This window comes from Neofelis nebulosa, chromosome 9, assembly GCF_028018385.1.
Source record: "Neofelis nebulosa isolate mNeoNeb1 chromosome 9, mNeoNeb1.pri, whole genome shotgun sequence".
In the NCBI taxonomy this organism is placed as follows: domain Eukaryota; kingdom Metazoa; phylum Chordata; class Mammalia; order Carnivora; family Felidae; genus Neofelis; species Neofelis nebulosa.
In genome coordinates, this window is record NC_080790.1 from 140,453,049 (window position 1) to 140,476,010 (window position 22,962).

General features: G+C 61.1%; 1 protein-coding gene across 1 annotated transcript in view; it reads left to right on the top strand.

Moving 5' to 3' along the window:
• The window catches only part of NTSR1 (neurotensin receptor 1), a 47,643-nt gene extending 38,490 nt beyond the window's left edge, over positions 1 to 9,153 (top strand). Inside the window, exons 2-4 of the mRNA XM_058686174.1 lie at positions 2,146 to 2,347; positions 7,642 to 7,732; positions 8,609 to 9,153. Of these exons, the coding sequence (XP_058542157.1) occupies positions 2,146 to 2,347; positions 7,642 to 7,732; positions 8,609 to 8,858 (543 nt within the window). The 3' untranslated portion in view covers positions 8,859 to 9,153. The remainder of the gene's footprint in view (positions 1 to 2,145; positions 2,348 to 7,641; positions 7,733 to 8,608) is intronic.
• The last annotated feature ends 13,809 nt before the right edge of the window (positions 9,154 to 22,962 follow it).

Here is a 22,962-nt window from a genome sequence, read left to right on the forward strand (position 1 = left end):
TGCCTTCCTGGGATGACATTTACAGTGTTCCCGGAGACTCTGCACCAGGCTTATGAGAGGTGCTTCTGTTCACTCGTCAGCGGGTAGGCCGCCTCGGGCCCCCGTCCGTGCTGTGAGCTTTGACAAGAGAAGGCAAGCCCCCAGAGCCAGGCGTGCCCCCCAGTGCCTCCGCAATCCAGATCGATGCCCACCTCCAGGCTGCAGGGGTGGGGGATGCCGAGGAGAGGCATTCCGGCCCCTGGAAGTCAGGGCTGGCCCAAGCCTCTGACCGGGGCGGGCCTGCAGGGTGAGGCCCCCTCTCCTCGCTGCAGACCTCAAGATCAAGGGGAACCACAGCGGGCCTCACACCAGACCTCCTAACCCACCAGGCAGGGCCCTGGCCCCTGCCCGTGGCCCCCACCTGCCCTCCGAGGCAGCGGTCCCTACTGCCTGTGCTCAGCGAGGTATGGTATCTTAAATGTTTTGACATTTAAAATCTGTGTTGGATACGTTTGTTCTGTTTAAATAATACCGGGCTGCGATGACTCACAGGGAATCAGTTTGTCTCCTGGGCCCAGACACAGCGTCCTCCTGCACCCCTGCCCAGCCCGCAGCCCAGCAGGAGCCTCAGAAGCCTTCCCGGAGCCGCCCCGCCGCACGCCAACAGCGTCCTCACCAAGGGAGTTGGGATGGGGCCCCATCTCGGGCCTCCCGAGCTCTGAGGACGTGGGGGAGAAGGGTGCCTGGTGGAGGGGCTGTCAGGAGCCCCGGGCCGGCAGTGAGTGATGGGCACTGGGGCCAGCGTGTGGGAGAGGCCCTCCCGAGGGCCCGTTCACCCTAGTCTAGCAGAGCTTTGTTCAGATGGCACTGAGGTCTCCTCCGGCCACCGCCTCCTGGAGGCCCTCTCCATCTCCCAGGTGGGTTCTGGAACATTGTGTGGGTGGGCAGGGCCTCTGGAGGCCTCAGCCAGCGCCCTCAAGAGAGCAGGCGTGTGAGCCTGCCCCGCTCTGGACAGACGCCTGACCGCCAAGAGGGCCGTGGAGCAAACCTGCCAACGTCCCCATCTGGGAACCTCTGGCATTTCTTGGTGGCCACTGGTCCCCCCGGCCCCTGCTTGCATGAGCAGGACAGAGGTGCAGACACCATGTCTGCGTATCGTGGAGGACCCTTAGCTCTGCTCTCAAGGGCTGCGGGCAAACCGAGTTAGGAGGTAGCAGGGGTGCAGCCCGGGGTCCAGGGAACCCCGGGCGCAGACGCCCTGGAACTCCCCAGAGGGATTGCAGCTGCCCGGCAGAGCCAGGCACAACCAAAAGCTTTTTTGAACGTGAAGTTCAAAACGAACATTCGGAGCAGCCGACCACGGACAGACCCGCTGTGGCATCTTGAGGGCGAGGCCACGTGGGGGAGCAAGGGGCGCCAGACAACAGGAGCGCTCGGGAAGAATAAAAAGCCACGCGTGGATTTATACCGCTCGAGGCTGCTATGCTGCTGCCCTGGGAGGCGGTGGCCGCGTTAGGTCCAGCTCCATGGGGGACCCGTTCCCTGCTGCCCACCAGGGCCACCCCTGCGAGGTGGCTGCGAATGTCCGTCTCAGCCTGGTGTCCCGGCAAGGCCAGACTCGGGCTTGTCCAGGTCCAGCCCCTGTCTGTGGCTCAGTTTCCCCAGGTGCAAAGGGCACGGAAGTTAGAGGGGCCAGTAAGAAGCACTTTTCATGCGTGGGGAGGCGGGGGGAGGGTGGGGGGGGCAGGGGAAGGGCGTTCCATTTCTGTCCAGACATGAGCTGTCTGCATCCAGGGTGACAGAGGCTGGGCTCAGCCTTCCTGGAGGGGCAGTGCTATGCTCAGGGATGTACCCATGACATGTTGTGTCCAGAGCGGGAAACAGAGAGCCCCAGCCCTTCACCGCGACCAGGGCACACCACACTGTCTACAGGCTGAGCCCCATGCAGAGTGGCTCCCTGAGATGGCAAAGACTCCGTGACCGCTCTCTGAGCCAGGAGTGGGTGGGAAACGGGCAGGAAGTGGGGGGTATGTCTACAAGCCTGACGCAAAAGACCAAGCACCTTCCGTACTCCAGGCCTCAGACCCCCAGCCGGAGGGACAGGCACCAGGGCGGGCAGCGTCCCCTGCACGCCAGCCTGATGGCTGTCCTGCTCTGTCCCTGCAGGTTAACACCTTCATGTCCTTCGTGTTCCCCATGGTGGTCATCTCCGTCCTGAACACCATCATCGCCAACAAGCTGACCATCATGGTCAGCCAGGCATCTGAGCAAGGCCAGGTGTGCGCAGTTGGGGACCAACACAGCTCATTCAACATGTCCATCGAGCCTGGCAGGGTCCAGGCCCTGCGGCACGGCGTTCGGGTCTTACGTACGTAACTGCCAGGCCCTTTGGGGGGTGGGCCGGGTGGCGGCAAGGGGCTGGCAGAGCTGTGAGCCTCACACTGCCAAACAGGGCAAAGTTTAAGACCCGGGAAATGGAGCAGTCCGAGCTGAGACTCAAGGGTCAGCCCCAGCCAGGGGTTGGTGCTCTTAACTCCACTCCTCTACCTATTCATCTGCCTGTCCACCCATCCCTCCAGCCATCCACACATCCATCCACACATTCATCCATCCCTCCATCCACCCACCAGCCATCTCCATCCATCCACACATCCATCTATCCCTCCATCTGTCCACCATCCATCCACCCATCCATCCCTCCATCCATCCACACATTCATCCATCCATCCATCCATCCATCCATCCATCCATCCATCCATCCATTCATCCATCCATCAATCCATCCATCCCCCCACCCATCCATCCACCCATCCATCCCTCCAGCCATCTACATGTTCATCCGTCCATCCGTCCACCCACCCACCCATCCATCCCTCCATCCATCCACACATCCATCCATCCATCCATCCGTCTGTCCATCCATCCATCCGTCTGTCCGTCCGTCCATCCATCCATCCATCCCCCCACCCATCCATCTCCCCACCCACCTATCCATCCCCCAGCCATCCACACGTTCATCCGTCCATCTGTCCACCCACCCACCCATCCATCCCTCCAGCCATCCATACATTCATCCATCCATCCATCCATCCATCCATCCATCCATCCATCCATCCCCCCACCCACCCATCCGTCCACCAATCCATCCCTCCAGCCATCCACACGTTCATCCGTCCATCTGTCCATCCATCCATCCATCCATCCATCCATCCATCCATCCATCCATCCCCCCACCCACCCATCCGTCCACCAATCCATCTCTCCAGCCATCCACACGTTCATCTGTCCATCTGTCCATCCATCCATCCATCCATCCATCCCCCCACCCACCCATCCGTCCACCAATCCATCCCTCCAGCCATCCACACGTTCATCCGTCCATCTGTCCACCCACCCACCCATCCATCCCTCCATCCATCCATCCACACATCCATCCATCCATCCATCCATCCATCCATCCATCCATCCCCCCACCCACCCATCCGTCCACCAATCCATCCCTCCAGCCATCCACACATTCATCCGTCCATCTGTCCACCCACCCACCCATCCATCCCTCCATCCATCCACACATCCGTCCATCCATCCATCCATCCATCCATCCATTCACACATTCATCCATCCCTCCATCCACCCACCAGCCATCTCCATCCATCCACACATCCATCCATCCCTCCATCTGTCCACCCATCCATCCACCCATCCATCCCTCCATCCATCCACACATTCATCCATACACACATCCATCCATCCATCCATCCATCCATCCATCCATCCATCCACCCATCCCCCCACCCATCCATCCCCCCACCCATCCATCTCCCCACCCACCCATCCATCCCTCCAGCCATCCTCACGTTCATCCGTCCATCTGTCCACCCACCCACCCCTCCATCCATCCATCCATCCATCCATCCACATATCCATCCATCCCCCCACCCATCCATCCCCCCACCCACCCATCCCTCTAGCCATCCACACATCCTTCCCTCCATCCATCCACCCACCCACCCATCCATCCCTCCCTCCAGCCATCCATACATTCATCCATCCATCCATCCATCCATCCATTCATCCATTCATCCATCCATCCATCCATCCCCCCCCCACCCATCCGTCCACCCACCCATCCCTCCAGCCATCCACACGTTCATCCGTTCATCTGTCCACCCACCCACCCATCCATCCCTCCAGCCATCCACACATCTGTCCATCCATCCATCCATCCATCCATCCCCCCACCCATCCATCCCCCCACCCACCCATCCATCCACCCATCCATCCCTCCAGCCATCCACACGTTCATCCGTCCACCCACCCATCCATCCCTCCATCCATCCACACATCCATCCATCCATCCATCCACACATCCATCCATCCATCCCCTCACCCATCCATCCATCCATCCCCCCACCCATCCATCCCCCCACCCACCCATCCATCCACCAATCCATCCCTCCAGCCATCCATACGTTCATCCGTCCAGCTGTCCATCCACACATTCATCCATCCGCACATCCATCCATCCACCCACCCACCCACTCACCCATCCACCCAGCCATCCACCCATCAGTCCACCCATCCCTCCAGCCATCCACACATCCATCCACGCATCCATCCATCCATCCATCCATCCATCCATCCATCCATCCCCTCACCCATCCATCCATCCATCCCCTCACCCATCCATCCCCCCACCCACTCATCCATCCACCAATCCATCCCTCCAGCCATCGACACGTTCATCCGTCCAGCTGTCCATCCACACATCCATCCATCCACACATCCCTCCATCCACACATCCATCCATCCATCCACCCACCCATCCACCCAGCCGTCCACCCATCCGTCCACCCATCCCTCCAGCCATCCACACATCCATCCACACATTCATCCATCCATCCATCCATCCATCCATCCATCCATCCATCCATCTATCCCCCCACCCATCTGTCCACCCACCCACCCATCCGTCCACCCATCCATCCCTCCAGCCATCCACACATCCATCTGTCCATCCACCCACCCACCTGTCCACCCGGCCGTCCACCCATCCCTCCAGCCATCCACACATCCATCCCTCCATCTGTCCACCCATCTGATCACTCATCCACTCACCGATTCAATTCGCTCAGTCCCTGAGCACGTCTCCGGGTCAGGCAGCTCGCTCACACAGTCATCGAGCAGCAGAGGTGGGGTTATCACGTGCCATCAGGTGCCAGGCAAAGAGGCCTGAAGAGCAGCGCCCCTGCACAGTGACCCACATTCTAATAAGGAATCCTGAAGACCAACCCCTACAAAGGTCCCAAGCCAGCCTCCATCACAGGAGAGCCCTGGGTGGAGCTTATACTCATGTGGGTGTGGGGCTCCTTGTGTGGGATGCCATGAGGGTGTCTCCTGTGCCCAGAGGTAGCCTCCTTGCAGAGAGTTCTTTCTTCAAACACCCGCCTCCCCTGCCCTGCTCTGCTGAAGGCAGCCCCACCCTACCCAACCCCCCACCCTGACCACCTACCTGTGCCTCCGCCCAGCCCAGCAGCCTTCCCAATTGCTGTCACCCTCACCCCAGCAGACAGGCCTCTGGGCCTCTGCCCCAGGCCACCTGTCCCTCAGAGGCCCCTGGTTCTTAGAAGAAAGAGGCCCAGAGTGTCATAATATATGACGGTTAAATGTTAAATGGTCTAGTGACCACTGAAATGTGGCAACATATTTAAAAAGTAAGAAGACATAGATGAAATTAATTTTAGTAATCGATTAGGTTTAGTATTTCCAAAGTATTGCCCTTTCAGCATTGATCATCGCAATATTATCGATGAGAGAGTTACTCAGCTCACAGTCACCTCATGTCCAGTGAGCAGCACGCTGTGTCCAGTGGTCAGGGTCCCAGCATTTGCTTCCGCCCTGTCAGGGTCAGGCTTCCCGGAATAGCCCCATGCCACCAACCCTTTTCCTACTGCTGCCAGTAGGACAGCCCTCCCCTCGGGGGGCTTCCCCCAGGCCCGGGTCTCCGGGGCCCCAAACCGAGCACCTCCTGAAGTTGCGCCCAAGTCCCAGGATGGGGATGTGCTGTCTCGGGGACCGCGCTCCTCTCTGCACCAGGCCAGCCAGCCCCAGGTTTTCCCTAACGGTTGGCTTTTCTGTCGCTCCCTTTTTAATTACAGAAAAACGCACATAGCATACGATTTACCGTCTCGACCATTTCTAAGTGTCCGTTCGGTGATATTTCGTACATTCATCACACTGTGTGGCCGTCGCCACCATCCATCTCCAGAATGTGTTCATCTTACAAACCGAGACTCTGCCCCCACCCACCCCTTCCCCCAGCCCCTGACAACTGCCACCTCCTCTCTGTCTCTGAATTTGACTACTCTCGGGGCCCCATGGGAATGGAATCGTTGTGTTTTGGTGTTTAACTTATTGCACCGAGCACAACGTGCTTAAGGCTCAGACTGTGGCACCAGTTGGACTTCCCTCTTCTTAAGGCTGAGTAATATTCCATCATCTGTTGGCGGACACTTGGGTTGCCCCACCTTGTGGCCATTGTAAGTGGTGCTGCTGGTGTACAAACGTCTGCTCGGGGCCCTGATTTCGGTTCTTTGGGGAACAGCCTCAGGAGTAGAATTGCTGGGTCCTGGGGTACTTCTGTTTTTAACGTCTTGAAGAATTGCCATGCTGTTTCCCAAAGTAGGTGTGCCATTTTACGTTCCCACCAACAGCGCAGACGGGTTCTAATTTCTCCACATCCTCACCAAAAATCGCTATTTTCTGAGGGCTTTTTTAATAGTAGCCATCCTGGGCATGCTGGAATCTTACTGTAGTTTGGGACTGCGTTTCCCTAATGATGAGTGATGTTGAGCAGTTTTTCATGTGCCGATTAACCATCTGTGTGTCTTCTTTGGAGAAATGTCTACTCAAGCCCTTTGCCCATTTTTAAATGTTTAATCGGGTGGTTTGATTTTTGCTGTTGAAGTTTAGTTCTCTGAGTATGCTGGATATTAATCCCTGAGCAGATATGCTAGGTAAATACCTTCTCCCATTCTGTGTGCTACCTTTTCATCCTGTTGACTGTGTCCTTTGATCCCATATCCAAGAAATCCCTGCCAAGTTAAACATCGTCAGGTTTGCGCCCTCCGCTTCTCCTAAGAATTTGGGACTCATAGTTCTTACTACCTTCAGGTCTTTGATCCACTTTGAGCTAATCGTGTATAGGGTGTGAGGTAGGGGTCTTCTGCATGTGGCTGCCCGTTTCCCTGACACCGTTTGTCGAAGAGACCATCCTCTCAATGGTCCTGTCCTGGCAGCCTCATAGGGAGTCATTTGACCATATCCGTGAGGCTTGTTTCTGGGCTCTCTTTCTATCCCATGGTCTCTATGTCTGTCTTTAAGCCAGTGTCACACTGTTTTCATTACTGTGGGTTCATGGTAGGTTTTGAAATCAGGACGCAAAAGCCCTCCATCTTTGTTCTTCCCCAAACCGTTTCTGGGGTCCCTCGAGACTCCACGTGAATCTTAAGATGGGTTTTCCTGTTTCTGCAAAACAAAATGTCGTCAGGATGCTGAGAGAGCTTGCCCTGAGTCTGCACTTTTACAAGTGTTAGGTCTCCTGTGCACATAACAGGACACGGCCCTTCACCCCACGGAGACCCACCTCTCTCTGTGTCTCAGGGGCAGTGGTCATCGCCTTCGTGGTCTGCTGGCTGCCCTACCACGTCCGGCGTCTCATGTTCTGCTACGTTTCAGACACGCAGTGGACCCCGTGAGTACCAGGAGGGGGTGGGGCTCGGGCTGGGAGAAGCTCCCACAGCAGGTGGGCATGGCGGGGATGGGGGGGGGGTGCTGAGCAGAGCAGCTCAGGACAAGGGTGCCGGTCACGTCCCCACACGTCCTTGGTGTGGCTGTGACCGGGCCAGGGGAAGGACGAAGTTCACAGAGGGACAGGTGCCCAGGAGCAGGTAGCAGCAGAGAAGGAAAGCAGACCCTAAGCGAGCGGGCACGAGACAAGTTGAGAGATCTAGACAGAGACAAGGAAGGGCCGGCCCTGCTGGATGTGGGAAGGGGGCTGGGCCACCACAGGCTGGCTGAGCTGCCAGGAGCACCCCCGGGACTCAGGGGGAGCCACAGCCACGGGACACACGGCAAAACCAGCAGAAGGAAGATCTGGGGGAGGAGTCCGGGAGGCCGTGTAGAAACTTCCAGAACGCCCTCCCCTGAGGGCGAGGTACACTGCCGCCCAGGAGGCCGGGAAGGGGTTCCCGCCCTGGCTGTTGGGTTGAGGCCGGGGCGCAGCCGAGCCCCGCAGCCCAGCCGTGCTGGGACCCCGCCAGCGGAAGGGCAGGTGTGTCGCGGGGAGCGCTGGAGGCGGCCGGGCGGGTCGGCCGCACCCCCCCAGGGAGGACGGCCCCAGCCCAGCTCGGCAGGGGTGTGGCCACGACGTCCGGCTTCTCGAGACAAGCCGGAGTCCTGGAACTTACCGCGGAATGTCCCCGTGTCACAAATTGACAAGGCGCTTTCTAAACGTTTGTCCCGAGCCACCGCCCGAGCCCGCGCTCCCGCCGGCCGGGGGGCTGCCAGGCCCCACCCCCGCGTGGGGGCCGCGGGGTCTGAGCGCCCGGCCCTCGCCCCTCCCTTCCAGGTTCCTCTACGACCTTTACCACTATTTCTACATGCTGACCAACGCCCTCTTCTACATCAGCTCCGCCATCAACCCCATCCTGTACAACCTGGTCTCCGCCAACTTCCGCCAGGCCTTCCTGTCCACCCTGGCCTGCCTCTGTCCCCTGTGGGGGCGCAGGAGGAAGAGGCCAGCCTTCTCCAGGAGGACCAACAGCGTGTCCAGCAACCACACGTTCTCCAGCAACGTCACCCGGGAAACGCTGTACTAGGCGGGTGGGGCCCCGCCGCTCGGCAGCCCCCCCCCCCACCCCACCCCTGGGGCGGCGGAGGGGTCCGCCGAGGCCCGGGGCCCCACTTCGTTCAGCTTCTCCCTCAGCCCGCCCCACCCCTCCCTCCTCTCCTCTTTGAACGCCACGGAGAGATTGTTCCTCTCCCGGATCCAGAAAGGGCCTGTAACGAGGACAAATTAGTGCTGGGTGAAAGGCAGACTTCTTTGTTCCCAGACGGCTGTGTGTTGAGGGTGGACAGAAATGAAAGGCACGGGTCGGGCCAGGCGGGCGTTGGGGGCGGCAGTGCCTCTGGCGGGGGGTGGGGGGGGGGTGTTGGAAGAGGCCGGCCGAGGTCCTGGCGCCCCGGGGGAGCGAGGAGAGGACCCCTACCCTCCTCTGGTACAGCAGGCAGCCAGACGGCCCCCCTCCAAGGGCGACTCCCGGGAAGCTTCCCTGTGTCCCCACAGACCACCCGGGGGTCGGGGTGCCGGGCATCAGTCGGACCCGGGCCTCCCCCTCCTCTCCTGCCTCCTCGCCAAAGCAGCGGGCTCCACAGGGATGCCAGCCGCTGGGGGGCTGCCCTGGAAGTCCTCTTGGCTTGGCGGAGGCAAGGCCGGGTCAGCGGAGTCTCGTCTCCACACCCCCCTGCCCCGGACCAGGCCAGGGACGGCCCGCGTGCTCTTGTCCGCTGTGCGGGTGAGCTCCCGCTGCCCAGCTCTGAGCTGCTTCGGGGTCGGCTCCCTGGAGTGGAGGGCAGCTGGCCGGGTCCCAGAGAGACGCCAGTTCTGGGGACTCGGCCACAGGTGAGGCCGGAGAGTCATGAGCCAGCCCACCGGCCAGCGTCGTCCGTCACAGCCAGCCAGCAGCAGCCCCGGCTCCGGGGACCCAGAGGGGCAGGCGCCTCCTTGGTCTGGAAGAGCCGGTCTCCAGGCAGGGAGACTTTGGCCGGTCCCCGGGCCAAAGGAGACAGTGGCAGAAGTGCCTGGAAAGAGAGGTACAGACTTTTTAAAAGCCCAGGTTCTCCCTGGGCTCAGGAGTGTATTTGGCCTGAAGGGAGACCGTTGGACCGGCCAGCGGCTGGGAGCAGCCCTGACTCGGGACTCAGGAGGCCTGGTCCCTGTCCTGGGTGACCAGGGCTCAATGTCCCACCCACGAAAATGACAAGGTGGATGGGAGGATGTCGATGGGCGCCCCGCTACGAACCGTGTCCTGCTTAAACCCCACGGGTCCTTCTCCGTTCACCAGGGACAGCTCCAGGGGGCAGGGGGAGGAGGTCAGCCCACAGCCGGCCCCGTGACCCAGGGGCCACCCACGCAGGGGCCGAAGCCAGCCCAGACCTGGCCCACAGCGTCTGCTCTGGGCGGGTGAGCAGGGCGGCTGGGCCCGGGCAGTGGGCGTCGGGACGAGGGCCTGGACCCTCGCTGGCCGCTCTGCGCCTCGGGCGCGGGTCCTTGCGCCCCGGCTCAGCCGCCTGACAAATGGGTGGGGCCGTTCCTCCCTCTCCGCCGGGACTCACGCGACCATCTCGGCGGGCCCAGCCCATGGTGGATGGAAGGGACGGTTCCCCGGGGTGGGGGCGGAGTCAACGTAGGTGGGGCCCCCCACCACCACCCCACAGCCTCCGAGTCGCAGCGGGGGCGGGGTCTGTGCGCAGCCCCAAGTCTGTCCGACTCTCAAGGACCCCGCCTTCCCGTGTGTGCGCTTCGTGGAGGTAGAGACGCAGCCGCGCAGCCGGGCCCCCCTCCCCGTGCCGTCCAGCCCCGTGGAGTCAGCTCCTGGCCACGTCACACCGGAGCTCCCGAAGCCGGTCTCAGAGAACAGTGTCCGGTGTGACTGGGCAGCAGCGATGCCGAAACCCCGCCGCCGGCTCAAGCGCCCCGCCCCCCCTGCCCTGCCCTGCCCTGCCCCCGCCCCTGTGACGTAATCGGCAAGAACAAAGCCCCTGAGCCTCTCAATAAAGGAGACAGTGGCCCCCGTGGCTGGGACTCTTATGTCCAGGGGCCAGCGGGCCCACATCTGTTCATCCCCTCATTCGTTTGTTCACCGGGCGTCTTCTGACTCGGGGGACAACCCTCCACTGGGGCCCTCTGACCAAAACCGCGTGGGCTCTGGTGGCGCCTCCCAAAGGCTGGGGGCACTGGGGGCCGGGATCCCCCAGCTCGGGTCCTGCTGCCACCAGAGCAAGGAACAGCAGCAGCAGGAGGAGCTTGGGCAGAAGACCCCATAAGCCACGGGGCCGCCTCGAGGCCTGGAGTCAGGGAGACCTGGGTCCACCTGGGGATGCGGCCAGCACGCTGCCCTCCGTGTGTCCGTTTTCCTCGTCCGCGGGCTGAGCACAGAGGCGGCCTCGTGACGGGGGTGCAGGGTCTGTGCGTGTCGGACTCGGGTCTCCGCGGCCCCTGGGGCCGGCCTAGAAAACAGGGAAGCCAGTGAGCTTCTCCCCAGGGGTCGGCAGGTGAGGGACGCCTGGGGACGGGGACGAGCACTGACCCTGACCTCTGGCACAGCCGACCCCTCGTCGTCTTTCAGCTTCTCCTGCTACACCTTCGTCCCTCACGGGCGGCGTCCCCGAGGTGTCCAGCCTGGGGGCGGGAGGGAGAGCGTCTTTCCTGGCTGCAGGGAAACACCACAAGCCCATAGATGCCAGCCTCCCAGGCCCCAGCCTGCCCCATGTGCTTGAGCGGAAGCTCCTGGAAAGGTGGGGGCGCGGGGAGGGGGACCTGCCCCTTCAACGGCCTGTGCAGAAGCGCCAGAACCCGGGCCACGTGCCCTCCCCCTTCCGTTCCTGCAGTCCTTCGTTCACCTGCTGCCTCAGCTGACTCGCGCCTCCCTTCTGATTGGCACAGGGGTGAGGGGTGAGGCTCCAAACGCTCCCTTGCCTCTCCTCGTGAGTGTCCCGCCCTCCCGGCAGGGAGGGCTCAGGACACCCCTTCACTCCCAGATGTGAGAGACTCACTGGTAAGCTCCAATAGGTGCACTGACATTTTACAAGAATATCCAAAGGAATAAAACTCTAATGGTGGAATTTCAGGCCAGTCAAGGAGACAAAACTTTGGGGTCAGTGGGAAGGCAGTCTGGAACCCTAACCACACTTCAGTGCCACTGCCCTGGGAGGCCAGTGCTCTGGACGAGCCCCTCCTGCAAGTTCCTGAGCCTGGATCCCTATTCCAGCACATGCATAGGGAGGAATCCTCCCTCCCGGTTCTAGAGGCATCTCTGGTCGCACCGCCAGGCAATGGGAGGAGGGCTTGGAGAGAATTCCATACATTTTCAAATACCCTTGAAGGAAGGAGGAAAAAAAACCACAGGCCCAGGCCTGCCCCTGGATCCCGAGCGCAGGGAAAGCTCCCGGCCTCGCCCTCCCCCTCCTGCTGCCCGTGACGACGACGATTTGAATCCCGGTTTTTGTCAGAACTCCATGGAAACCACGTCCAGGCTGAACGTCTAAAAGAAATGGCCGTGTGGAGAGACGAGGACAAGGGGAGGCCAGCCCCAACGCGTGCACGCTCATGTACACACACGTGCAAACACACACGCGAGGGCACCAGCCCCTGGCCCCACTGGGGCTCCTCCTGCAGCTCAGAGAGGTCACCGGTCTCAGCCCAGCTCAGGAGGCACAGACCACTGGCCGCCTGGGCCTCCGGGCCCCTACCTTCCCCGCACCCTTGGGGATGAAGAGATATTGTGGGGGGGGCTTGTCCTGCTCTCTGCAGCCCCCCAGGGCATGGCCAGCCACGCCCAGGGCCAGAGCCTCCGCTCAGCCCCTGCCCACCCTGGTGGGGCCCCTCGGGGAGCTGCGGTGGGACAGGGCCCGGGCCTCACTCTCCCTGCTGGCTCAGGGTTGGGGGGGGGGGGGTGGAGTCTGGGGCTCATCCCCCCCGCAGGGTTCTTGCCCTCTTGTTCCCGGTGGGTGTTGAACCAGAGACCCCGGGGCTGTCGCTTGTGATGGAATGACAAATTCAAACTCCAGCTACTGGATTTGAGAGCCATTCGGTCAGCCAGCCCTCTGCCGTAATTCGCTCATCTTTGCCCACGGACGCTGGGACTTATCACCCAGAAAATCTATGGGCACCTGGGGGCTCAATCGGTTAAGCATCGGCTTCGGCTCAGGTCATGATCTCACAGTTCATGGGTTTGAGCCCCGCATCGGGCTCTGTGCTGACAGCTTGGAGCCTGGAGCCTGCATCAGATTCTCTGTTTCCGTCTCTCTCTCTGCCCCTCCCCTGCTCATGCTCTGTCTCTCTCAAAAATGAACATTAAAGAAAATCTAACGAATCGAATGAATAAGCAAACGTCCGCCTTCCTCACCAGGTGTGGGGGCAGGGCCCCTGCGGAGAGGAGACAAGGGCCAGGGGCAGAAACTTCACAGACACACAAGGTGGACCCCCAGAACGACAGACACATCCTCAGATCTGTGCCACCCCCACCCCCGCACGGCTCAGCAAACCCCCGCTGAGCAGAAGGGGGAGCAGACGGAAACACACATACACACACACACACACACACACACACACGGCAGGCCTGGAGCCAGGTGAACACACCCAGGACGTTCTGCGAGCCTTCCTGTGACGGCACGATCCTGCAGCGTTTGATGGGGGGGTACCCACCGGGGAGGCAGGTGTGGGTGCTCCTCGGAACGAGCGCTCAGGGCGGGGCATGAGGGCACAAGTCCCCCACCCCCGGTGTCCCCTCGGGGAGCCCAGGGGCCCCTGCAAGCTGGCTGGAGACCTGAGGCGCTCCTGGGCTCCCCGGGCTCTCGGGAAGCAAGACTTTCCCCAGGGCTCTGCCTCCTGGTGTCCAGTCTGAACAAGCCGTCTGGCTTGTTGGGCCGTCTGGCTTGTGGCCTCGTGCCAGCCGAGCCCAGCAGCTTCAAGGCTCAGCGCTCCGCTCGTTTGCCTCCCAAGACCCACAGATACTCTACACCGGGGGCCCGGACACCCCAAGCAGGGGGCTGGGACGGAGGTGCCGGGGCTCCGCCTGCCTTCGCTATCCCCCTCCCGACTTCTGGGAGTGGACGATCGGTCCCCGCCACAGTCTGGGCCACACGGTCTGTGCGCTTCTAACCGCTAGAGCCCGATGCCTCCCGCAGAGCTGTCGGAGCACACCCCTACGAGTGCCAAGTGTTGGTGATGAAACCCTTCAGGTCCTTCGAAAGAAGGTTCTGGCTGAATATTCCATGACATTCTCTCCCTGCACATTAGTCACCGGGAGTTCGGAGGAAAACGTCAGCCTCATCGACCCTTCAGGATGAGCGGTTTCCTGTGATCTGAGCAGTCCCGGCGCTCAGGGCCACAGCTCTGGGGCTCGTGGCCGCTGCTGGAGTGCTACGGCCACTGGCTTCTCCGCTCGGGGGTTTCCTGTGGGCAGATCTGCTTTGGGAGCAAAAGGGGGTCCAATTGAGCGTGTGGTGTATTTGCAGGGGTGAGGGGAACGGCGGCCCCAACCAAAGCATTCGGGCTCCCCTGGGAATGATCCTCTGCCTTGCCCCTTCCAAGCGCCCCCCGCCCCCTGCCTCCCAGGCAGCGATTCCCTTTCTTGGACCCTACACGCTCCCCAGGAGGGGCCTTGGGAGACCTCGCTGCTCCCCTCTGAGCGTTCGTGCCTCATCTACACGAGATGTGCCGGCTCTAAAATGCAAACCGTGGGCGGAATCCTGAACCGCTGGAGTCGCCAGTCGCCTGGCGCCCCAAGGGCAGCAGTGGGCATCGCGGGAGCCCCCGGCCGGCGCCCCGGCCCGCACCCGCCTTCCAGCTGGGCAGGCGACTCCCATGGCGTTGTCCCGTCACTTCGCTGCTTGGGTGACAAAGAGCTTCTTGCCAGGCGCCGCCCCACACGCCCACCTGTCTGCCTCTTTACTGTCCGAGGAGCGTGGGCTCAGGCTCTTGTCGGGACAAGACTCGGCACGAGCGAGCGGAATGGGGGAGAGAGGCCCGAGGTGTGGAAGACGCTCCTGGATCGGTCCCCAGCCTCCCCGCCTGCCTGGCTGGCCGTGTGCGCATTGACTTTCAGGATACAAAGCCTTTTCCTTTCGGTAGAAAGTGGTCCACTCTCCGAGGGAAAATTTGAAACGAGCATACGGTACCGAGTGAAGTCCCCGCTTAGTCCCCCCGGGGGGTGGCCGCCGCTGGCAGGGGGGAACGCGCTGCCCCGCGCTGTGGCAGGGCCGGCGGTGGCGGGACACGGACACCAGCCCCCGGGCGCGTGCACGCGCTCTCTCTCATGCACGCGCACACGCACACGCACGGCGCAGCCACGCCGGCCCGAATCGTGCTCGGCCCTTCGTGCGCACACTTGCACACGAAGTTAAAATAAATCTTTGACATTCAGATGTTCCCGAAGGTAAAACGGGCTGTCTTGTGCAGAAGTGAGGTCCCTGTCCCCAGAGCGCCCAAGCAGAGGACTTGCTGTGTCTCCACAGGCCTCCGCTGACCCTGTGGGAGCTCAGGCGTCAGAAGGGCCCTGCAGGTGTCCTGGGGGGTGGGACGGGGGGCTCGGCCTGCATACCCACCCTTCCTCGTGCAGCCACCTCTGAGGCAGTGCAGGTGAGGCCAGTGACCATCAGGGAAGGGACAGGCACAATGAGGAGGGGACAGTGAGGAGGGGGCAGCAGAAGGGGGTCGGGACAGCAGAGAAGGGACATGGAAACCCCTGCTATGCTCAGTCAGTTGTGGGACCTCGCAGTGGTCACTAAGCAGGAAGGGGACAGTTCCTTTTACTGATGAGGGTGTGGGTCTGAGAGGGAGACCTTGTGGGACCCCTCAGGGCCAGCAGCAAAGCAGAGGACGCTCTGGTCCCCCAACACCAGCCCAAGGACTGGGCTTCCTTCCCCTAGGGACCCTCCCCTGCCCCCACTCCAACCGCACTCAGCCAGGGGTCTCTTTACTGTCCTTTCTCCTTCCCACGGTCCTTCTCCTCGATGGCCAACAAGCACACAGCTTATGGCCTCTCCGGCCCCAAGTCATCTGAGGAGCCTGATGGAGACATGAAAACCCCATTTCAAATCATCTGTGTCACTTTGGGTGACTCGGCGGCACCCAAGAAAACATCAAATTCCCACCCAAACCCCAGCCTCCCGGGGTCCTCCAAGGACCCCTGCCCAGCCTGGGCCACCCATGGGGGATAGAACCTCTGGCTCGGCAAGGAAGCAGAGTCCCCTCCCCCAGGCAGGCTGGTGGCTCTAATCCAGGGAGGCTGCGTGGAGGGGGCAGTGGAGGGGGCAGCCTGGGCCGTGCTCCCCCGGTGTCCATGTGAAGATTCCCATGGACGGATTTACCAGAGCCCCCCTTGGCTGCCGGCCCAGGCTGTGTGGGGACACTGCGTTGAGCAGCGTGGGCCGTGGGGCTCCCATTGGGGGGGGGGGGGGCGGATGAGAGCCCGGAAAACAGAAAGGAGGTGGTTGGGGTGAGCAGTCAGGAGCAGACAGAGAGGGTGGCTGGGAGGGGCACACTCCCCCGGTGGGGACAGTGACCGGCTATCGCGAGGAGGACAGCCAAGGGCAGCAGGGGGGACGGGTGGGCAGGGCGGCACCGTGCGGCTGTGAGGCTCATGTTGAGCTTCCTGGCGACGTGTGGTGGGCTCATTACGGCTCCCCAGGAGCAACCCCCCCCCCCCCACCGCGGGAGCTGGCCCAGCCCTGCAGATGGGGCCCTGGCTTCTGATGGTGTGTTGGCCCCGCTGGCCCTGTCTGTCCACATCAGTCACTTCTCTTGGGCCCAAATTACTCTAATCATGTTCCCCCTCGGCAGGCAGTCTCCTCTGAGCATCCCTGTCATTCGTTTACATTAGAAAGTGACACTTCAGTGGGGCATGGGGAGGGAGAGGCTCTGACCAGCACGGCCACACCCGGCCTCCCCAGCAGAGCAGAGCCCCGCTCCCACTCCCGCTCCTGGCTATGGCCCTGCTGTCCCGTGAGGTGGACCCACCCTGGTCTGACCCTGGCCCCCTGAGGGCAGGCCCCTCGGGCCCCGGGCACCGCGGGCTCCCCCACACCCGCTGCGGTCCCCCTGCGGCCTCCACCTGCCCCCTTAGCCCAGTCTGGGCTTCTTCGTTTCCACCACCCAGCACACTTAATGAGCGCCTACTGTATGTACCAAGCCAGGCAAGGAGCAGAAAGTCAGGGGTCTGTGGTGGGAGGCCTTGGCAGCCCAGAACACCAGGCTGTGCCGGTTTGCCGTTCCCGTGTCAGGGCTCCAGGAGGGAGCCGGTAAGTCTTGTGTGGACCGGCCCCCTCTCAGGCTCCCCACAGCCCCAGGACACTTGCCCCTCCTCAGTGTCCAGTTTACAGAGGGGGAGGGGCCGAGAGGGAGCCCTAGGCAGTCTGTCGCCCCGTCCCCTGCTGCCGTGGGATCCAGCCTGGGTGGGGGTGGGCGGGAAATGAACTTTAAGGGCCTCTTTCTGCCCTGGGTCTTGACCCCTCACCCCCTACCCCACCCCCAACCTGGCCTCACCCAATCGGAGCACTAAGAAGCTTGAGATTCTTGCATGATGAGGCGGTGTCTGTGATCAGGAGGTCTCTGTCCCTCACAACGGTGACCATGAAGGTCCCTGAATCCTGGGGGGGTGGGGGTCCTAGCTGGGCCTAGGATGCCCTGTCCCTGCTCCTCCCCATCTCCCATCCCCTCCTCCTCAGAGGGCGCTCTCTGGGCCCCCCCCCCCACCGCCGCACTGCCCCATAAGCATATGCTAGCTTTTGGCCCCCCATCTGGCCACCAACCGTGGGCACAGTGACAACAGCAGCATTTCTCCCGCGGGACCTCTGTGCGTACCAACCGCCTACAATTTTGTCCTTGCCGCAGCCCCCAAGAAGGAGCTGTTAGCACAGCGGCATCAGGGGGCTACTGAGGCTCCCGGGTGCAGGCGGTCTGCACGGGACCCTGTGCCACCGGCACCCGCCGCCCGCCGGCCCCCGTGCTCAGCCCCAGCTCCTCCCCCCAGGTCCTCCGTGCTGCAGGCTCCACAGGTAGAAACTGAGAAATCACCACCCCCCCCCCCCCCAGTGCTAACAGGAGAGACTCCCTCCGTTTCCTTCCAGCGTCGACTCTAGAAAACTGGGAGTTGCAAATTCTCTCTCAAAGGAGGTGTGCATTCCTTTGAGAGGTATATAAATCTTTTTAAAAGCTAAATAAACCTCCCTCCAGCTTACAACCCAGGACTGTCTTTCTCAAGGACCTGGGAGCCGTCTCTCTGAAATTAATCCCCAGGGAAGGGAGCACCCCTTGCCCCAGCCCCCGAGAGGCAGGAGCCCGGCGTCCGCGGGCGCCTCACCCCCAAACTCCGTCCTGTCGTGAGGGTGCGGGAGTTTATTTTTCCTCCGATAAAGCCGGCGAGCTAACACAGATGGTCACCGCAGTTAGAGGTGGAGGGGGACGGGCCGTACGTGACGGCAGGTGCTGTCAGGCCCTACCTGAGAAGTGTCTACGCGAGCTGAAGAACGTGGTGATGGGGGTGTTTCCTCGGCTCCGGAAAAGGGTGCATTTTCTTCTGTCTTCGGCAGCCCTTGGCGGATGGCCCGTGACACAAGCTGCACTCTCATTTGATAATAAAACTGTTCTCTTTCTCTTCCACCTTCGTGGAGAGGTGTGCCCGGCTAGCAGATCGTGTTTCTGGTTGTATTTCGCCAACACGCTGTGAGTGACACCGGCTCCGCGTGCCTGGCGCCCGGTCCCTCCCCACGGTCCCTGGCCCGTTTCCGGTTGAAGCTACTGAGTGGTTGATTCACCCACGACGCGGCATCTTCTCAGCGAAGAGCCCACGTGCCACTGGTGGGGGGGGGAGTGATATGTGCTGCACCCCAAGATGCGGACGCCCCCAAAATTAACGGGGAGCCCGGCACAGCCCCCCCTGCCCCAGGCACGCCCCGGCACACCTCCCAGGCGGCAGGAGAGGCGAGCCGGCACGTAATCGCTTTTCAAGCACCCAGAAAGCCACGCCGTGCGGAACCGGAGGGACGGTGACGATGGCCTCACGGCTGGCCGCCCCGAACACCAGGCTGAATTCCCGTTCTTCAAAGGCAAGTGGCTGTAGGTGACTTTAAGTGACTTTCCGTTAATGACGTGCCAGGGAGCCCAGCGTAGCTTCCCAATCGGCCGGTCTGCGTGTGAGCCCTAACCCGTACTGACGGCACCAGAGATGCCCTTGCTGCCCCTCAGGGTCTCCCCCAAAGGGCCCCGGGGCGGGGGCGCCTCAGCTCTGTGGGCGGGATAAGCCAGGAGCACGGGAACTCGGGCCAGCGGGTCATAGAGACTCGTGTGTGGGAAAGACCCGGCCGCTTTTGCTGGCTTCCAAGATGGAAACAGAGGCCCCCAGCCAGCGATGCTGGGGGCAACCCCCGACCACGGCCAGCGAGGAAAGGACACTCGGCCCTACGGCCGCAAGGACCTGGACCCTGAGCACAGCCTGGACGAGCAGGCAGCGCCTGCTTCCCGGAACCTCCGGGGACAAGCCCAGCTGGGGACACCGCAGCTTCAGCACGTGGGAGCCCGAGCAGAGGACCCGGCCAGGCCCCCAGAACACGGGGTGCGAGTGGGTGCTACCGGACCATGTGCTGAGGCAGGAAAGCGTGGAGTGCCTGCCGTGCGGCTTTGCAGTACGTCCTCAGTGCCCCGGCCATACAGATGCAAGTTCTTGTCAGTCTTTCGCTTTGTCCCAGCACGTCTGTCTGTGTGCACGTGTGGCAGAGGGTAGCCCTGCTCAGGGACCCTGAGTCAAGCACCCCCCGCCCCGGCCGGGCACAGAGGCTGTGTCTGCACACGGTCCTCTCCCATGGTCTAACCCTAACCATAGGGTTAGGACCTGGCTCGGCCAGGAATGCCCGGGGCCCTCCCGGCAGGCGCACTCCAGTCCCGGGAGTTCTGCAGCCGTCACCGGCCTGGTCCCGAGCAACTACATCCTGGACCTGAGCTGCGGGCCGTGGGTCACATGGGGCAGGGGTCTTGGATCCCTGTCGCCAAGGCATGGACAGGTCTGAGCTCCCAAACCAAAAGGCCTTGCTCTCCATGGCATTCTGAGCACTGCTCTTAGGAAGAAGGCCATAGGGCAAGATGGGCCAGCATAGCGTGGTCACTGGTGAGTGGACAGAGAAGGCACGGGGCAGATATGGGAGGACATGCACTCTAGCCTGGCTGAGACCCCAGCGGGGGCCCCTGCCTTGCCAGCCCCTTCCTTCTGCTGCTTCATACTGTGGCTGCTGGCTCACCAGTGCCCACCTGTTCTGGTGGCCGCCCCCGTGGAGCCTTCGGTTTCCCTGGAAGGGACCGCTGTGACCCCAGGGTCCGGCTCTGACACAGGCTCGGGCCTGGGGTCACCGGAAGGATTGTGTATAGATGAGTTGAACGTCCTGCGTCTTTCTTACTCAAGTCCGGGAGGAAGGGTTTGCTTTGCGGAAAAACACTCCAGGTGATTTCTCATCAACACGGAGGGAGACTCCTCTGGTGAATATGCCAGGCCTCCGAGTCTTGGAACTGAGAGGTTATGTCAAAAACGTTAAGGAAACCATTCAGTCCAATGTCCTGGCGTGGCCTGTGCCCACCACACCGTGAGGTTGGATTCCTTCCCTCCTTTGCTCAGGGTTTCCTGGACGCAGCATATGAAGACTGCTGGGCTGTCTGATTTAGACCAGGGTATGGCCCCAGACTCCACAGAGGAACAATCCCCAACTCTGCAAGCAGGCGGAAGAAAGAGAAGGCTTCGGGAGACGTCAAGCGTCGACTTCTATGGGAAACGGAATTCTCAGTGGCTGAGAGGGTGGTTGGGAAACAACGGCACACAGAAAAATATTAACGTCACTCACCATGCTGCTGCACTGAGACAGGCGAGCTGGGTCATCCTGGACAGTACAGTCCCGACCAGGAGAAATAGAGGTGCAGAACGGTGACACTGAAGAAGGACCCCACGGGAGTCCTGTATGGCCTCAGGGCAGTGGGGCCTCCTACTGTTGCTAGCACACCTGCCTCAACGAGAAAAGTCTCCTTACGCTTTTCTTCATTACCAATGTATTATGTTCTCTGATCACCTGTCTTTCTTCTCTCTGGTGTGAGTTGTGTTCACTCCTCAGGGCCTGGTACACAGAGAGCAGGCACCCCGTAAATGTTCATGGGATGGATGATGGATGGGTGGATGGTGGGTCAATGGATGGATGGATGAATGGATGGATGGGGGGGATGGATGAATCGATGGGTGGCTGGGTGGGTGGGTGGATGTGTGAATGGATGGGTGAGTTGATGGGCAGGTGGGTGGGTGGATGGATGATGGATGGTGGATGGATGGATGGATGGACGAATGGAGAGATGGATGGATGAACGGTGGATGGATGGATGGATGGATGGGTGGATGGATGGATGGTGGATGGACAGATGGATGGACAGATGGATGGATGGATGGATGAACGGTGGATGGATGGATGGATGGATGGTGGATGGACAAATGGATGGATGGATGGTGGATGGACAGATGGATGGACAGATGGATGGATGGATGGATGAACGGTGGATGGATGGATGGATGGATGGTGGATGGACAAATGGATGGATGGATGGGTGGATGGATGGATGGATGGATGGGTGGATGGACAGATGGATGGACAGATGGATGGTGGATGGACAGATGGATGGTGAATGGATGGATGGATGGACGAATGGAGGGATGGATGGATGAATGGAGGGATGGATGGATGGATGGTGGATGGATGGATGGATGGACGAATGGAGGGATGGATGGATGAATGGAGGGATGGATGGTGGATGGACAGATGGATGGATGGATGGGTGGATGGATGGATGGATGGATGGTGGATGGACAGATGGATGGACAGATGGATGGTGGATGGATGGTGGATGGACAGATGGATGGTGAATGGATGGACGAATGGAGGGATGGATGGATGAATGGAGGGATGGATGGATGGATGGTGGATGGATGGATGGACAGATGGATGGATGGATGGATGAACATTGGATGGATGGATGGTGGATGGATGGATGGATGGATGGGTGGATGGATGGACGGTGGATGGATGGATGGACAGGTGGATGGACGGTGGATGGGTGGATGGCGGATGGATGGCGAAGGAGACGTGCAGCACACTTCAGAAAGAAAACGATGCTCTTCTCATTGATCATCCTGTCCCTCTATCTGCAGAGAGGCAACCTGAGGAAACTTCCTGCCTGTAGAACCACAAAAGCAGCTAATAGCAAGGTCAGTGCCTGCCAAACTGCCAAGGAAATTTCCATTTGGAAATGAGGCTTCTGCTCAGTTTGGCGGCTGCATCGTGGAAATGGATTGAACAGCTGTGCCACGGAGAACACTGACAGGATCCGGTACTTGAGTGCACACACCACAACCAGACTTCCTGCCGGCAGCCTCAAGTGAGGGTGGGACCGTGATATGGCCACAGAACGTGAGGGTGGAAAGTCAGCCACGGGCCAAGCCCCAGACTCCATGCGGTCCGCCATGACAGGGAGCCCCGAACAGGCCCAGCCCAGAGGCTGGAGGTCCAAGCCCTTCCCACCACCCCATCTGCCTGCTGCTTCTAAATGGTTCCTCCCCCACTCAGAGGCTTCGCACGGGAGGGACCTCCCTCCCACAGGCCACCCAAGTGTGGAGAGAGTACGCACCTCAGGACCATGACGTGCAAGGAACGGGCATGAGCTCAGAGGACAAGCACGTATCCCTCAGCACTTGCGGAAGGAGGGAGTTGCGGGGAAGGGGAGAGGTGGGGTGGGGGGGGAGGTTGGCAGCAGCCCCGGCACCCCAACCCGGGACCAGGTGAGGAAGCAAGCAGCCCGCGCCCAGCTCTGGGCAGCACTGTCCTCACTTCCTCTGGGGAAGCTCCTGAACTAGAAAATGAGGGACGCCGCCCCCCCCAACTGAAGCCCAGGGGTGACCATGTGTCTGTCGATGACTTCATGGGGCCGCGTGATGTGTCAAGGTCATGTGCTTATAATCTCTCCCTGACATGGAGGAGGGAAAGGGCCCCATGTCCCACACCGGGAATTTCGGGATTGGGAGACCCTGCGAGTAACCAAGCGAAGCCTGTGAGGGCAGCGGCCGGGAGTAGGCTACCCCGAATCCTCCCCTCTGGCCCAGACAGAGGCCCAGAGGCCCAGCA